At 44.8% G+C, this 18,385-nt stretch overlaps 1 protein-coding gene across 4 annotated transcripts in view; it reads right to left on the bottom strand.

The window, feature by feature from the left end:
* The window catches only part of LOC109309434 (UDP-glucuronosyltransferase 2A1-like), a 49,726-nt gene that overhangs the window by 1,834 nt on the left and 29,507 nt on the right, over positions 1 to 18,385 (bottom strand). For all 4 annotated transcript variants that reach the window (XM_019534191.1, XM_019534190.1, XM_019534189.1 and 1 more), the window contains 4 exons: positions 8,179 to 8,327; positions 3,522 to 3,653; positions 2,988 to 3,075; positions 502 to 721 (listed from right to left, as the gene is read on the bottom strand). In XM_019534191.1, the coding sequence (XP_019389736.1) occupies positions 502 to 721; positions 2,988 to 3,075; positions 3,522 to 3,653; positions 8,179 to 8,327 (589 nt within the window). The remainder of the gene's footprint in view (positions 1 to 501; positions 722 to 2,987; positions 3,076 to 3,521; positions 3,654 to 8,178; positions 8,328 to 18,385) is intronic.

The raw sequence follows: 18,385 nt of genomic DNA, 5'->3' as shown, positions 1-18,385 counted from the left end.
GATGTCCTGCTGAAGTAGGGAGCATCTCCATTCCCATGCTCAGGCCAGGAGACCCTGTAATCAGAGACTGCAGACCCTATGCCCCTCTGCTGGAACTGAGAGACTCCACTCAGGATACAGGAGCTACAGCTCCTGCACAGCCACACAGAGTCTGCTCCATGCCCCCAGCCTGGTGGAAGTGAAACCTCAGGTGGCCACCCCCTGGCTGGAGACCACACTGGTGCATGGAGCAGCAGAGATGTTGAAGTGTGCCAGCCAGGAGACACAACGGGGGGCGGGGGGTGCGTGTGTGTGCATGCGGATGCACCTATCTGTCCATCCATGGTTGAAACACTCCATTTTTGTTAAATTTTTCAAACCTTGTTATACAGTAGTGTGAAAGGTTTCAAACATTGCATCTGTCCACCCTCTCAGAAGTGAAAGCCAGTGGGGCATCTCGCATCAACAGCATGGAACTTAAACTGCCTGGTCCCATTCCCCGTAAGCGGATATTCAACTCACGTGAAGTTGTTAACAACCATGTTCACTGCATCAACTAAGTCTTGGGCTTTCATGGTGTTAAAATCCAGCTCAACTGCCATCCCCTTGGCCCTCATGTGAGCAATGTTGTCAGGCTGGTCAGCAAACATGGGAATGCCAACCATGGGCACCCCATGGTAAATAGCTTCATAGATCCCATTGGTTCCACCATGAGTGATGAAGGCTTTTGTCTTGGCATGGCCTGGAACAGGAGAGAAGTTTGAAGGAACAGTTATGGCAGGAAGACTCGGACTCCAGAAAGCAAAGTAACTGTTTGTTGCTAACTGGGAAAGGACTGTTTGAAGAGGGAATAGTTCTGACTGCTTTCAAACAGCAGTCCAGATGAGCAATGGCTGTCTTCCCAGCATTTGTGTTTCCATGGCTATACAGCAGTAATCAAGCCCACGTCACCTCTCTGCTTCTCCAGTTTAGCCCAGTGAAACTCCAGCCTCAGTGTTATGTGGGGTGCTCTCCTTTGCATTTGCTCTAGTTTCTCTCTCAGTATTCTGTTCCATGAAACCCTTCCCTTCTCTCGCACTTGCAATCAAACACTGAGTAGCATGGTACCGGGGGTAAAGCAATGCTTCTGCTGCCCTGGTTTTGCACAGTGCTCCTTCAGGACACACAGCTGAGGACAAGAGTAGCCATTCTCATGACTGGGAACCCAAAGCTAATATCTGTGGTTCACTCTTGCACTCACTTGCTTCTTGCTGGCACCAAGTGAAGGCAACTCCCTCCCCGCCCCCCAACAGATTTGCACTGATCTCAGCACCAGGCAGCCTGGCTCCATTGCGCTTGCATGGCCAATCCCACAGGGGCCACCAGGCACTTCTGGATTTGTACAGCTAAAGCGGGGATTCTAAACCAGGGTGCCACAGCATCCTGTTAGGTGTCCAAACTGTTAGGTGTACAAACATGATTCCCAAGATAAACCCAGAGATTCCAAATACAAATCCATAAGTATGATCTTTCTGAGTTCTTAGCGACAGAAAAAAACTGCTCTATTACTGCTTTGTTGTCCTGTTAGGCCAGAGGCCTAAATTCCCCACTGATATCTAACATCAGGAGGGTGATCCAGGTGGATCTTGACAGGCTCATGAAATGGGCGAACAAGAACCTGATGGTGTACAACACCGAAAAAAGCAATGTTCTCCGCCTTGGGAGGAAAAACCTGAAGCATGCTTATAGGCCCAGCAGTGCTACGCTGGTTAGCACTACAGATGAAAGGGACTTGGGGTCATGATTGACCACAAAATGAACATGAGCTTTCAGTGTGATGCTGCGGCTAGTAAAGTGAGCAAAACGCTGGCTTGCATCCATAGATGCTTCTCAAGCAAATCCCGGGATGTCATTTTCCCCTTCTACTCGGCCTTGGTGAGGCTGCAGCTGGAGTACTGCATCCAGTTTTGGGCCCCACAAGTCAAAAAGAATGTGGAGAAGCTTGAGAGGGTACAGAGAAGAGCCACGCGCATGATCAGAGGTCAGGAAAACAGACCTTATGATGAGAGGCTGAGAGCCATGGGGCTCTTCAGCCTGGAAAAGCGCAGGCTCGGGGTGATCTGGTGGCCACCTATAGGTTTATCGGGGTGCTCATCAGGATCTGGGGGAACATCTGTTCACCAGAGCGCCCCAAGGGATGGCAAGATTGAATGGTCAAAAACTTCACCGTCATCAATTCAGGCTGGACATAAGAAAGAACATCTTCACTGTCCGAGTCCCCAAGTTTTGGAATAGACTTCCGCCAGAGGCGGTTCATGCACTCACTTTAAATGCCTTCAAGACACATTTGAATGCTTATCTTGCTGGGTTCCTATGATCCCTGCTGACTTCCTGCCCCTGGGGTGGTGGACTGGACTCAAAGATCCTCTGGGGTCCCTTCCAGCCCAAATGTCTATGAAATCTACTAATAGGGCATGGCCATAGTCAGGTTCCGATTTATGGATAAAGTTCCAGAAATGGGTGACCCCCATACAAGTGTCCTGCCTCCTCTCATGTTCCTGATGGCACATGGAGGGCATGCCTGTGTGGAAAATAAAAGCTGTCTGTTTCCAAGGGGTGCCTCAAATCTATCCAGGGGGCACCTTGAGTATAAAAAGGTTGAGAGGCACTGAACTAAAGAAATACATTTCTCATACTGAAAAGACTAAGCCCTGCTGTTGGAAGCTATTAGAGACAAACCACTCTGATGAACCAGTTACTAGAAAGAGAAAGGTCCCTAGAATACATTACCTGGGCAGTCTGACTTTGCCATCATGAAATGTGATCAATTTTGCATCAGTGTCTTTCTCTAAATAACTAAGCATTCAACATCTTGGACACAATGGTGACTTCTGGGTTACTTCATGTGAAAGCGAGGACACATTAAGTGCATGATTTGTTTGTATGATGCACAGTCTAATCTTTTTTGCTGGAAATGGAAAGAGTATGGGAGGGAGCCTATGAAAGCTCTGACACAATCAAATTCTCACCGAGCAGATCATTTTGGGGTATCCATTCATAAATTCTAGTGTTGGTTCCTAATGTTCCTGGTTTCTTTCCCTTGTACCTCCAAAGAACCTAGAACAGAAATAAAGATAAAGGTACTGTAGTTCCACTTGCAATAAATGTGATTTGCAGCCTGAGCCAAAGCCCAGCAGAGTATGAAAGTGTCATCCCTGTGACTTCAAACAATTTGGGATCAGGTTCTTCTTTTTTCAGGTGTCTTTGAGCTGCCTCAGTGATCAACACATCTCCTTTAAAGGATGTTCCTCAGTGTTGGATGGGAAAGTACCTGCTAGTGCTTCTGTTAAAAAAAGTGAAAGAATGCTAGACTTTCTTCTCTGTAGTCACTGGGGGCTCAAACTTTCTTCCTTGGAAATTCTCTTCAGTTGGATTTCAGTGGGAAATGCCCACTTTCAAACTGGGCCACATAACATTACCTGCTAGGCAATGAAGTTTGAAAACCGCGGGCTTGGGCTTGTAGGGATTCTCTAGCAATGCTCCTGGTCCCATCTAAAACTGACCTTCTGTGGAAGCTGGCTGAGGGCTGTAGCAATCATGTTATTTTTCTCATCAGTCAGGTTGTGAACCATTGAGCCCAGAGAAAACACCACGATGCCATGTTCCCCTGAACTCTGGACAAATTCTTCCATTTCCTGTAAAAAGTTTTTTAAAAAAAGCCTTTGTATTTATTTGGTAAAGAAGCAGCACCCTATAGTGCTATTGAAGCAGGGACAATATACTCAACATAAATATACCATGCAACCTGAGTAGTTTGATGTATAGCTAACACTTGATCTACTTAGCTTATCAAAGGGATGCTTATCAAATTTGATCATTGTGTGTGGGCACGTCTACACGAGACGCTAAAAGAGCAGTAGACTAATTCTACTGTGCATTAGCACATAACAGCGAAAGCCATGATAATGTGCTAATGCACAGTAGAATTAGTCTACTGTGCATTACTGTCACCTAAAAGACACGCACCAGCACTACTGTGCAGTAGTGCCAATTACAGCACATTAAGTTAGTACCTGTTATTACAAGTAGTAAACTTAATGCACGTGTAGATATGCCCTATAAGTACTTATGGGAAAAAGGTTTCTGATAGGGAGCTCTTATTCTAGCTCAGTGATTCTCAACCAGCCAAGGCACCCTGGGGCACCTTGAGATCCTTTTACGTGTCCCACAGAGTGCCACACAATAGGTTTCCAAACAAGATTCACAAGATAAACCCAAAGATTCTGACCTGATGTGGTCTTTCCAAGTTATTTACAATAGAAGAATTTCTCTATTATTTTTCTGTAGTTCAAAAAGGAGTGAAAACTAAAGCTGGCTTTTTCCAAGAGGTGTTTTGAGATTATTGGGAGGTACCTTGAGACTATTAAGGACTGCCTTGAGTCTATCGAGGGGTGCCTTGATTCTAGAAAGGTTGAGAACCACTGCTCTGATAGTCACAATAGAATCCAATGTCTGGATATAAAAATAAAAGATTCTGTAGATAGCTGATTTGAAAAGCACCTTAAAATCTTCACTTGTTACTAATAGATGTCTAGAGCTGCACAAGATTATAGGAAATGAATGAACTCTCTCATTCCTATCTGGAATAAGTATTAGGAAAGGTTCAGAACAGCAGCGCTGTCTCTCCAAATAATGCCACCCATCAGGATAATGTGCCTAAAGGCTTGAAAAGCAGACCTAAGATTAAAGAATAAGCAGGATAGGTCCTCCATTGATCTACACATCAGTGTGGGTCCACCCATTTGACAAGGCACAAACTTTTGCCTTTCACTGCTCCGGGAGAAGTTACTTAAGATGCAGCTGAAAGCAAGACTTGCAGCATCCTCTCTGACTCAGCAGCATCCTCTGTGACTCCGCAAAGCTGCTGCTTTATCACTGTTAATCATTCATTTCCGTATTACCAGTAGTGGGGCACACATCATATCAATTAAACAGATCTGTTTGGAAGCATAGACCATGGTTTCTGTCTGCATCTACCATCTGAAATACAGGAACCCTGGCCAGATGCCTAAATTCACCACTGAGATCTAACATCTATTAATAGGGCATGGCAACAGTCAGGATCAGATTTATGGATAAAGTTCCAGAAATGGGTGACTTCAAATGACAGTGTCCTGCTTCCTCTCATGTTCCTGGTGGCACATGGAGGGCATGCTTGTTTGGTAACATGTTCAGGTTCATTCATTTATTTATTTATTTATTAGATTTTTAGGTATAGAGTGGCTTTCAGTAAAATACCAAAGTAAAGTATATATTTATACAGTATTGAGCATGTTGGGTCTGGACTGTTTAGGACTTAATAGGTAAAGACCAACACTTTGAATTGAACCCAGAAGATCACTGGAAGCCAGTGCAGGCTTTGGAGCACTGGAGAAATGTGCTCCCAGTAATCCATCCTTGTCAGAAGGCTGGTCACCACGTTCTGCACCAGTTGCAGCTACCAGTTGGTCTCCAAGGGTTATCTCCACAAATAGCACATGGCAGTAGTCTAGCCTCGAGCTTTCAAGAGCATGAAGGATGGTGAACAGATCCAAATTTTATAGAAAAGTTGCAGCCTTCTCACAAGGTAGATTTGGTGAAAGGTGCTCCTGGCCCCTGCTGCAATGTGAGAATCCAGGTGCAGCAGAGGATCCAGGAGCACTCCAAGGCTATGAACCTAAGTGACAAAAGCAGGTGGAACCCCATCAGTGATGGGTGTCCCAATCCCAGCAAGGCATGAGGTCTGCCCACCGCCATGATCTTTGTCTTCTCTGGATTCAGCTTTAATTGCTTCGCTCACATCCAATCCCCAGCTGCAGCCAGGCACTAGATAAGGATCTAGATTGGAGGCTTGGGTCAGATGTGGGAAAGATTGGAGCTGGGTATCATCAGCATACTAATGCAATCTTACTCCAAATCTCTACACAGTCTCATCCAATGGTCTCAGATACATTTTGAACAGGAGGGCCAACAAGATGGAACAGTGGGTGACCTCTCAGAAAGGTCCCAAGGTTCAAGATGTATGGCCCACAGATTCCATATGCGTGACTATAGCCCTTCTGGCTATCCATGTGGCAGCCCAGGGGGACAGCAGCAGTATTGCCTAGCGGTATCCCATTGAAATCCAGCAGCAGCTACCTATATCCAAGGTCAAGACACCACCATCCCTCCACCACTTCACAGCAGCAATAAAGGCCACTCCATCGGAGGACTTGTCTCCTTAGATCTAAACGACACATAAGCCTCTTGGCTGCATGAAGAAGGGTTTTCAGTATGGCTGTGTGAAATTTCTCCAGGTGTTTCATTTTGAAGCTGTTTTGATGCATTTTGAGCTTGAAACAGTGAAATTGAACTGAAACAAAAGCCTTTGAAACAGCTCTGAAGTGAAAAAAGGGCACTTGAAACATTTCAAAAGTTTGAGTTTTGAAGTCGTGCTCACTTGGCTTCAGCGTCGGTCCCAGCCAGCAGCAGCAGCCTCCTGTCATCTGGCGCACAGATCCCAGGGCTGCACCCCTGGGAGGATTCTGGCACATCCCCCAGCCCTCTTGGGGGTGCGGGCCCCAGGATCTGTGCGCCAGAAGACAGCATGCTGTTGCTGCTGACTGGGGCCAGCAGCAGCACCAATCTTCCCGGCGCCGGGTGCGGGCTGCACCCAGTGCCAGTCGCAGCTGGCAGCAGCAGCCTCCTGTGATCTGCCAAGGAGATCAGGGGCTGCACTCCTGAGAGGAGTCTGGCAGAGTCCCATAGCCCTTCTGGGGGTGCAGGCGGGCCTCCAATCTGCCTGCCAGATGACAGGAGGCTGCTGGCAAATGACAGGAGTTTTGCTTGTCAGCACCTTGAGGTGCAGTTTCCCAGAAACCACTGCACCTATCTCCTTGAAACTTGGCAAACTTCATGCCCTCAGAAGGGGCTACCATTCCTGCAAGTTTCATCTGAATCAGGCAAGAAATGACAAAGTAATAGGTGGTTTTGTGCTTCTCCATTATAGCCTATGTGTGAAACATGGAAAGTGTCAAAACGGTGAAACAGTTTAAACGAAATGAAATGGAACAGCGTGTTTGAATCAAAACGAAAATCAAAATGAAACACTGTTCCATTGAAACGCAAGTGAAAGTGGTACAATGCTGTTTCGCACAGCCCTAGTCTTCAGCACATCCCTGGGAACTTACAAACCCACCCAGCGAAGTCACGGCAATGAAACTCAGTTGGTATACAATCTGCCGCTTCCCTGGCTCCCTGTAGCTGGTTAATAGAAACAAGCCAGCTAGGGAAGGCTCACTGGACATATCCAAAGGCCTTGTAGCCGATGTAAGCAATGCAAACACATAGTTTAGGAGTAGGCAATCTCCAGCACGCATGCTAGAGTATGGCACACGAAGCCATTTTGCTTGGCATGCTTACCTCCAGGTAAACAGCCTCAAGGCAAGTGTGTACCTGCTGTTGACAAGGAGCCAGGCCAGGGCTGCTTGCAGCCTCCCTGCCACCTGCTGCAAGCAGCCCAGGCTCCATGGTGGGTGGCAGGGGTCTGTCCAGAACCTGGGCCAGGTGTGGCAGGCAGTCAGGAGGCTGTAAGTAGCTCCACCAGGGTCCACAGGAAGTGGTGGGTGTACACACATCTCAGGGCAGAAGGTGGGAAAAGGATATCAGATCAGGCATCCAAAGATCCTCAAGACAGCAAGGTCACTAGCTCCTTTGGAGAATCTCAGCCTCCATTTTTACTATGCTGCTAATCTAATCAATCACACTGTGGCTTTCATAGGATATTCCATCATTTAAATTGACACTGGCTGTTATTTGCTTTCTAAAGGCAGTTAAAGCTTGTGCATAACTAAAAACATGACTGGAGATAGCACTCTGGCTTCACATTTTATTAAACTGAGCACCAGATTAACTAGCACTAGGCTTTAACTATTGACTCCCTACCAAGCAGGCGTGTCATTGATAGGCCAGATCCTACAGTCTAAAGCATCATAGGTTGGGAACTGGCCCTGTGTTTTCAATCAGCAATGGGGTATTTGATTTTGTAGTAATAAGCAGCACTAAAGTTCTCCTTTCCAAAACTTCCATTGTTCTCAGTGACCTGTCTTGGGGTACTGAGCCCACAGTCAAAGAGCACAGAAAGGAATAGTCACATTCTCACTGGGCAGACAAACAGCATGATGATGGAGAGAATCAGGGTACCTCAGGTAATGGCTTTGCAGGCTGGCAGTGGAGTCCCCCAACAAACTCAAAGTTGGGCAGGAATGGGCGAGGGAATTCAAAGTCCCAGTATGTTCGGATCAACCACATCTCTGCTTTCCCCATTGTTTCACACAGTGTGGTGGGCCTTCCTGCAGGCAAAAGAGAAGAAGCCCATATTAGCAATTGTCTTATTCTTTCTGGAGTGGAGGCTACAAGCCCTGAATTTAAGATCTGGAAATTCTGGCCACTGTTATAAAGCAGTGAAGTTTAGCATTTTAGGCTTAAGGGATCTACTCTTCTACCAACTTCTGTGTGACTTCTGATGGCTAGAAAATGGTACTTAGAGGTTTGCTTTTAGGAATTGGTTTGTAGGTAGGTAGATACTGTATTAGAACAATGGTCCAGGGGGACAGCAAGGGTTGTAGCAAGAAACCTTTTTTTGACTGTTCCCCCTTTCCAATGTGAAGCCCCTCCATATGGCAAAAAGCCCCTTTTGCAGTATTTGCCCCCTTTTGGGTATGCTTTCTCTTTTCTACCTTTTCTTCCTTCCTCCCTCTTCTTCTATTATAATTATTTTTATATAATATAAGGTGTACGTGTAATAAAAATATAGGTTGTAGATGCATCAGTATGTCATCCCCCCTACCCCCATAGTATTTGGTCTATTTGTCGTATGTGCCATAGCATTTCACCCTTTTATGTTTTATAACCTGTGCTTTTTAACTTTGTAACAAATATACTTTAAATTTAAAAGTAAGTTGTACCATGTAACAGTGTTAGTGAGGGCGAGAACCAAACCACAACTTCTCTGTATGGAGTGGGTCCCTGAATGAGTCTTGATTGATTGTGTAACACAGCAGCTAGACAGGATAATAAGCTAATGAGTGGCAATTAACACCTACAAAACCACAGACTAAGGAGAGGAAAGGATCAATACAGAGCCAGGAACTCCTTGAAACTTCACTGTTATAGGTACAGAAGACCCAGTCTGAACTAATCACAGCAGTGAATTAATCAAATTTCATCAACGGACTTGCAAGAGTGCTTGTACCTGTGGATGTGACCCCTGGGGCTGATAGCTGCCATCCAGCAACCACCAAGGGGGATGTCCCACAAGGTCAATGGCCCCTGGATTGGGTAAGCCTGAAAATTGGGGAGTCACCAAAGTCTGCCAGAAAGGGATAAAAGGCAGCGAAGAATGACCCTCAGTGGTGCCCTCTTTGACCTGACCAGCACCCTGCCTGCCCAGCCAGAAGGACCAGCTGGCAACCCCCTTCTGAAGCAACATCACACTGAAAGAAGCCTCAACTGGCCATCGACGGTAGACTCCAGTGCTTGGAGATAGGTATATCTTGACATTGGTACTGAATGTTCATAGCTAGCTACTGTGAGTGTATGTGTGTGAATGTATGTGTGTTTGAGGGGATCAGCCCCAAGGTTTATGACCTGACTTTTGCATCCGTCTAATAAACTAGAAATTTATGATGATCCTGTGAGTTGGTCCTTTGTAGCCAACAGGGTTAACTGGTTTCTAAAAGCCTGTTTGTGACAAAAGTTCACAGACTTCAAGGCAGATACTGTGTCTGAGGCCAGCAGACAATCAGGCTAGGAAACTTGAACGGTATACCCTTAACAAAAGATATGCTTGCCACATGGTCACTGTGAACTAGACAAGACGCAGAGCCTTTGGGATTTCTGTTTTTTGTGGATGGAACAAATTAGGAGGCCGGGGCGTGCCCAAATTAAGACACCAGTAAGTGGCCAAAATAAGATGTTTGCACATGATAGGTTTGGAAACAGAGGAATATGATGGCAGAACAGAATGTGGGCAGTATGATGACCACAGAGAAATGACTCAATGTTATCCAGAAATGAAGAGTCATCAGAGGAGAAAACGGATACAAAAGGAGGGACTTCAGAGAAGCAAAAGGTCCCCAACGGGAGAACCCGAGGCAACCACAGGCAGAGGGTGCACCACTAGCCCAACTCACCCAACCCACCGGGGGGGAGGGGGTGCGGTCCTTGACCTCCAGGCTGTTGACATCTGACATTCAAGAAAGAACCACAGGGTGAAGCTCATATATTGACCACATGTACCTTCTCTCTGTGAATCCCAGGACTGGCAGATATAGAAAGTTGGGGGTGGGATTTGTTTGTCTTGCCTGCATTACACTTATCTGCTATCATTGTGTATCAATAACATTTGCCTAGTATCAAATGGAAGAGGTTGTGGTCGGTCTGACAGTTTGGGTCCGCCCAAAATAAGGTATCTAGGTCATAAATCCACTGCCAACAACTTCTGGCAAGTTGCCTCCGTTCTGTTCCTCCTCAGACCCTGTGACTATCTTGTGAATTTAGGTTTGACCATGACAGTGCCTCTCAACCACAGTGCCTTTTAAGATCCTTTTAAGGGCATTGCAGTGCCCAGACCCTGAGGGAAGTACTCTTCTCTTCCCGTCTGGCCACACTGTGCCCACCCTAGCAATCTGTGGACAAGAGATACCCATGGCTGCTCCTCTGGGGATTCCTGCTGCAGCCCTCCTAGTCCCCCTGCCAGCAACACCCATGCTCTGAGCAGCATGGTCTACCACAGGCAGGCAGACATGGTAATGGAACCATGCTTGTCAGGGTGGCTTGTTGCCCTGGTCCTCGCCCACTCCCAGGGCTAGTTGGAGGGGTTGTGGGGGTAATTGGCTCCAGCCTCCAACATGCCAGACCCCAGCGGAGCAGCTCCTTGTCCCCTCAGGTATAGACAGGGGTAGGGAGATGGAAAGAGCTGGGCATGATGGAATTTGATGCAGACCCCACTGCCCTTACCTGGCACCAGCTAGATCAGTGATTCTCAACTAGGGTGCCACTAAATTCAACCCAGGTATGGAGGGGTGCTTGCCCCAAAGCCAAAAATGTTGAGAACCACTAGTTGACAGGCATACAGGATCAGTTAGAATAGTATAGGGGTCAGGGGTGTGTGCTGCCCCCTGCCTGTACTGTGGGGCTGGGGGGCACTGGGTGTGAGTGGGCACGGGAGCCAGCGGGAGCACGGGGCCCACACTGGTGTCCCAGCACCGGCAGGGCCCAGAGCAGGGTGGCAGGAGTGTGGGGTCCCAGCTGGCAGGGTCTCTATGGAGCCGGGCCAGCTCCCCCCTCTCCCTGCTGGTGCAACCCAGCCTGGGCCCACAGACCCCTGCCAGCTTATGCCCTGCTTTGGGCCCCATCAGTGCTGGCCCTGGGACATTGGTCCCAAGATGGTGACCAGGGGGTGCGGCACCTATCAAGGGACAGGGCTACCCATGCAGCCCTCAACAGCCTGCCAAAACTGGGTAAGTGGCCCTCCGCCCAAAATAATTTCTCACCCCTGCCTTAGGTGGTAAGCATGTCAGGGTAGGAACTGCTTTTCAGTGTTCAACACAGTGAGACCTGAGGCCATTACTAGTAAACTTTGCTAGGTATCTCAATTCCTGATTAGAACAAACAAAGTTGCCTTTTGTCAGCCCTTTGTCACATCACGTTCAGAGCTGATTAACTGGATTTTCTTACCACCATTATGGCAAGATACAGCTTGACAGGGCAAGGTGCAGCCTCACATAATTAAAGGGTGGGAATTTCAAGGTTACCTAAGAAAGCAGAAAATGTAACTCCCATTAGGAGAGGTTAAACTGCATCCCTTACACTGAGCAAAGAGGGTCTCCACTGTGCAGGGCTTTAAAAAATAACTAAGTGACTTGAAACACAGTTAAAAAGCATCTCTAACCCCTTTAATGTTGTAATGGACTGTAATATTGAATGTTATGTACTGTAATGTTGTAATGTGAACTACAGCTCTCAGAAGCTTCCAGGGGACTGGAGAAATGAACTGTAACATGCATTACAATTCCCAGAAGGGGACAAGAGGAAGCAGGAAAGCAGCAATGGAGCATGGGACCTGTGGCTGAGAGAGACGTGTGGCCAGAGACTTAGAAGGATCAGCAGAGCCAGGACTAGGAGCTGAAGCAGCAGGCTGAGACATGGGAGCCCTGGCAGACAGCAACAAAGCATTTTTGGATCAGAGGTTTGTTGAGCATTCCTCTGGAGTTGTGGGAGGGTGTAAGGTTTTTCAAGTGTATATACCACAGTTTTAGTGTTCCCTATATGCTATCTGTTCTTGAGTGATTTTACCCCAGGGTCATTGTTTACTACCTGGTGTTGCCAGCCTTGGCCATTTTTTGAGTAACTGCAGTGTGAATCTTTGGAAATGTAACTGCTAACTTGGTCAGCAAGTAAAGGAAACCACCAAAAACAATTAAACAAAGCACAAGGCCCGACAGGGGATAAGGGAAGACCATACATTAAATAATCCAGATATACAATATCACACCTTCATCTTAAAGTAGTAGTAGTAGTACTTGATTGATGGAATCAAATGTATTAGCTCTTATTTTGCTATAATAGATATGTATTTTTTAATGTTCAGATAATTTGTACAAACAAAAACAGCTTTGTCAGAAAAAACAGTAAAGTAAGGTAAAGAAGAAACAGGAACCACATTCCACAATGGGGAAGAAAAGGAGATAAGAAACCCTCCTTCTTTCCCAAGGATATTTTCCAATTGACACCTTCCATGTCCACAAGAGATTCAGTCCAGTTCCAAAAGTTTCAGGGAAACAAAGACATTTAAATCAAACCAATCAGAGATCATTTATTAAAATATTAAAACCAGCCATCCATAAATATTGGGCATAGGCTGGAGGGAAATTTGGAGAATTCAGCAAATTCAACAAAACCTGCTACCAATCTGCATGCCACTCACCTCCCACCTCTCGAGTCTCCCCAGCTGGTATAGGTGAGAATATATGTTGTGCTGTCACAGGCAACCAGACAGACTTTGGGAGAAATGTTTGTTTTCGTGTTCTAAAGTGCAAGCAAATAAAAGATTGGGCTGTAGACCTGTTTCCACTTCTTTTATCATTAGCCTACCCACAAAATTGCCTGTGATTTGGGTAACACTGGATCCTAAGTGTCTATACATTAATATCAGTGTTTATTCACCTATGCCTGTCCCTTTCTCCCTAGCCTGTTGACTTGTGACCCTAATCCCCAGCTACCCCATATAAAGTGGGAATTTCCCTTGCCAGCTCCCTGTGCCAATTCCTGGAGATGCAGGGTTCAGTACAATGCGATAGCCCTGAAAAAGCCATGTGCTTCTGAAATGTTCACACTGGGAAACCACGGACTCTTGGTGAGTCTCCTGTACAATCTGTAGCAAAAGATATGGTAGAGTCAATTCTTATGGATGAAGCTGAAGTCAATTCTTTATCTAACTACAGGGAGTAAGGATAGTTCAAGACACGCTGGTCTAGCAAAGGAAATGCTCAAAGAAGGCATAAGCCGGAGTACATTCTTTGCACTGCACTTAGGTAATGTCACAAATATTGCTCAGCTCCTTAGGTCTGCAAGGTTTGAAGTAGGAAAGGAAGTTAGAGGGAAGCTCTGTTCTGTAAAGCTCTAACAAGACATATGATGGTCCTAATTTTTAGCTGACCAAGGATATTTCATATACCAAACAGCAAAGAAAACAAGCTGCTCCAGTGTGTATTCTGATGCACCTTGGGGAATGACTGGAAGCTTGTAAGTGGTTTGGTTAAAAAAAAAAAGAAAAACCTGATGCCAGAGGCTAAATTCATGTCCCACAGTGTTCATCATAAGGCCTGATATACTTGTCAGTCTGAGAGTTGTTCCAGATCTGATTAGCGAGGCGGGGTGGTTTCAGTGAAGCACAAGCAACAGACCTTCCGCTTGTTTTTACTCCCATGAAATGAAATGGGAAGCAATCACCGAAAGTCTCTTCATCACTGAAAATTGATGGTTATTGTGTAGGGAGGAGTTGATTCATCTCTTGGAACTCCACTTGGAGGTACAATTTGCTCTGGCGATTTTAGATTTGAATGTATCAGATCCTTTGCAGATGAGTTACAGCTTTCAAGAACTAGGCTGTGAGAGGTAGGTAGCCATGTTAGTCTGTATATCAGAAGGCGAGATAGACACGCACCTTTACAGACTAATTAAATACAGATTTATAGAGAACACAAGTTTTCATGAATGCAAGTTCACTTCATCAGATGTGAAAGGAGTAACTAGAATTCAGTAGGTGAGAAAGCAGGAGGGAGAAGAAAATGAGGGGGAGTGCTACCCTATTTTAGCTCACTTATTTAACAACACCCAGCATCATTTTGCAAGAACCGAAAACAACACCATTTAAACATTCAATACAGAACAAGGACCATGGTAAACAAACTGTAGTCTGTAGCAGAAGATGAAAAGGGAAAATGCCAATTAATCCCTGTCTTGGAAAATGTCCTAATTGAAACTGAACAGAAGTTGCATCCTGACCTCATTGCTGACATGAGAGAACACTGCTTAAATCTGATCATCACATTTGATAGATGCTTTCCCAGAAGCTGAATGATCAGGGCCCAGAAGAAGACACTCTAGATGGAAAAGAGATGACTGAATTGCTATGATGGTGGATTCAAGCTCAGTTTAATGAAGTACAGGCCAGTGATTTTGGGTTGAGAGAAGATTAACCTAATAATGGACAGAGTTTGGAAGTGTCCAGTACCCTCCAGCCCTGTATATCTCTGACAAACTGTGCTTTCTTCACCATTCACCATTTAACACAAGTGCAGAATGAACCTCAGAGTAAAACTACACTTTTGATAAAACTTACCTATGTCTTACATGGTCTAAGGCAACTGTGTTCTGATAAGAAAGCTTTCCTTTCTCATTACCAGCGCTTTCTTCCCTCTTACCCAAAAGCGACTTACACTACTTCACATTTTTCTTGATCTACTTTTTACCAGAAGGTAACTAAAGTTTGGCTCATGTTTAACAGTAATCTAGAAAAGAATCACCTGAGATGTTGAACTAATCGGACAAGTTATGCCACTGATGTCATTTGGTTGTATACCAAAGAAGACCCAAACATCATTTTGACATGGAATCATTTCATGTCCTTTGGTGGCTGCTTCATTGTGTGCTTCAGCTTTTCTATCCCAATTTGAGATGTCTAAGAAGAATGTTAGAACTGAACACTACACACGTGTGGTGTTTGTTTTCTCTGTGGAGTCCGGAAATAATTAACCTTTGGGAAGCTTACAATGACGTCTGCACAATAAGAACAAATTTTGCACATGGTACTTCAAATGCTGTGTTTTTATGAAGGTAGTATATACACCAGTAAAATCTGGGATCTTTTGCTGTATATGCTCCAGTCCCAACTAGCTGCTGTAACACTGACTGTGTCATTAGAAATGGGGCCAAGGGATGGGAGAAGATGAGAAAAGTAATTCTACTGGGTGTAGCCCATTACTCTCCTAGACGTTAGACAGGTATGAAGGTAAAGGAGTCTCCTGCTGGACAGTTCATAATCCTGTCTATTTGCTTTTATTTTTGCATAGGCACAGCTTAGAAAGCATATCATGATTGATGATGCATCTCAACAAGCATATCATGACTGATGATGAATCTCAACAAGTTGTCACCATACTTAGCTAGGCCAAGGGTTATACCTAAGAGGGTTAATACTGCTTCCTCACATTTTTAAAATGCTCTATCTCCAAATAAAAACAGTCAATATGGTTGTTAAACATATTTTCTGTGGCTATGTGGGTAAGGCTGAGGAGCTCTGGTTTAGCGTTAACTGTCAGCTAGGGAATAGACCCCCAGGGCCTGAGCTTCTATCTGATGTAAAGCAACCAACTTGCAGGAAGCAAAATGCTGGGCACTGTCCCAGTTACTCCAGAAGCAAAAGCAGTTGCCATCACTTCCAAAGTTGGTTCTTGAAGTTACACTGTTCCAGTCAGGTCAATTATCTCTGCTGAGCTGCAGAGTTAATGAACTCAGGTATGCTATTGTATGAATGCAGCTCTGCTGCTTCCTGTTCGTGGGGTTGTCAGCAAACGTAACATATCGCCATGTTCTTGCAGTACCAAACAAAGTCACGCTGAGTCTGTTCAGGAGATGCAGCAGGCACTGCCTTGCCCTAATCCAGGTCTAACTTTCCAAAATCAGGGCAAAAGTCTTGTTTTATGGAGTCCTTAGGTAACCTGAAATTTGGAACTGTCTTAGGAAATCTGGAACAGTGGGCAACTTTAATCGGATGCCTTGCTCTGATCATGGAGCACTTTTACTTATACTTAGAGGGAAAGCTGATTGTGAATGTGCCACTAGGTTATCCCCAAAGCCTGCACATACAAATATTTAAATTAGATGTTTCACTGGGAAGTTTTAAAGACCACCTGTGGCTGTGTCCAATTTTCAAATGGTAACCGAGAACCAGATTCACAAAGGTTTTTTCAGTAGTTGCACCTTTGTAAATCTGGCCCACTGTTGCTTTTCACATCAGGACGTCACCTCATTTGAAAAATCTACCCATTTGACTTCAGTGTGAATGTGAAGCACGCATGTAATTTTTGTAGTCTGTTGAATCAGGGGGCTAAGGTTGAAAGCAGGGCTTAAACTGAATGCACAGCTTCTCACATATTATCGCACTTGCAACACCCAAGCCCATAGAAAAACAAAAAAATTTAAGGAAATCCCAAATCTCATTGTCTGCATCCTTGCACATTCTTATGTAGAAAAACATTAATTTTAATTCAGGTCCTACTCCTGGGCCCCAAACCAGGAAAAGATTAAAGCATGTGCTTCCTTGCAATGTGCCCACCTGACCATTTTCCAAACATCTAAGCTAACTCTATACTGCAAACAAAAGGTGCAACTGCAATCTTAAAAAGACTAGTTCAAATCTGGATAGCAGAATCATGGCAACAAACTAATGCATTTAAGCCAGCTAGTGGCGGGGGTCCTGGGAATGCTTGACAGCCCATGGTGTTGTAACTACCTTAATACCCCCACTAGTTAGGTTACAGTTTCAGTGGGAATAACTGATGCTTACATATCCTTCAGGGTTTTTTTCCTGCAGTACTGTGCAAGGCTGTGAAGGTCAGGAAGGTCAGGACTACAGAGTTTTATAAGTAAATTGTCCACATTTAGAGAAATGTGAAAAGTAAACAAAGGGCATGAAAAGAAAGAGAAAATGACAGCACCACCTGATCACCCTTACAAATGACAGGAGAAAACTTGTTCAAGAAATGCTTGAGCCACATATTCCACTCTCAGCAGGGAAGAATCAAGGACTTTAAACAAGGATTTTGACCTGCCAATTGTATGATGTATTAGGCCACATGACAATACAACACATATTTTTCTCTAATTAAGAACAAACTAAAAGCTTTACTAATATAGGAGGGGCCTAGGGCTATATAATTCAGTTAAAGATTGAAGCAAAAATAAATATAACTTCATTAGACAGTGAATTCATTTCCCATATTATATATATGAAGTATAAAAACAAAACAAAACAAAAAAAAATTCAAAATTTTTCATTAGTCCTAAAGTCAATTAAAAATTAAATATGCATCTCTTACTCAGATTCATAGAACAAAATCTAGCCTTCTTCAGCCTCTTGACAGTACACCCAATACTTCACTGACAGTTTTTCCACACTTAAGTGATCACCTGAGTTAATATTTTCAAATTCCAGTTAATATTTGTAGATAGAGCTAACACTAGACCTGTAGGGCTGTAAAATAAAAGCGGTATTGCCAGGAGCAGCCAACAGACAGCAAAATGAAAGAAAAAAGGATAGTGGATTATCAAGACCATTAAAAAGAAGAGAGGATTGTTAATACCCCTGGAGTGAAGGAAGGAATCAGGTAGATTATAATGAATTATTAAGTAGTTTGTAGGGTCGGAAGGGACCTGAGCAGATCATCTAGTCCGACCCCCTGCCATGGCAGGAAAGAGTACTGGGGTCAAAGGGACTCAACTATGTGGTGTTCTTCACCAAACAACAAAGACAAATCTATACACACACATACCATTACCAGAAGTTATGTGAGACACTGGTCCTTGGTTTAAGGCAATGGAGTTACACAGGGGATGGTTCTGTCTCAATATCACCTTCAGAGCGGTGTCCCAGATGTCTTGTAGTATTTTGAGCATTTCAGGACAGGATTTAAAGAAGGCAAGAGGACCAAGGATTCTTTTGGTGAGCCACAGAGGCTTGTGTGCTCTCCTGCTCCCTTTGATCCTCATTGGGATTACCTTCCTTTGGGCTTGGAGGATCGTCTCCTTAAGGAGCGACCACTCTCCTTGGACACCTGGCTCCCCA

This window comes from Crocodylus porosus, unplaced genomic scaffold (genome assembly GCF_001723895.1).
Source record: "Crocodylus porosus isolate Cpor-Errol unplaced genomic scaffold, CroPor_comp1, whole genome shotgun sequence".
Classification (NCBI taxonomy): domain Eukaryota; kingdom Metazoa; phylum Chordata; order Crocodylia; family Crocodylidae; genus Crocodylus; species Crocodylus porosus.
The sequence above is the reverse complement of the archived record's forward strand: the minus strand, read 5'-3'. Positions and strand labels throughout refer to the sequence as shown.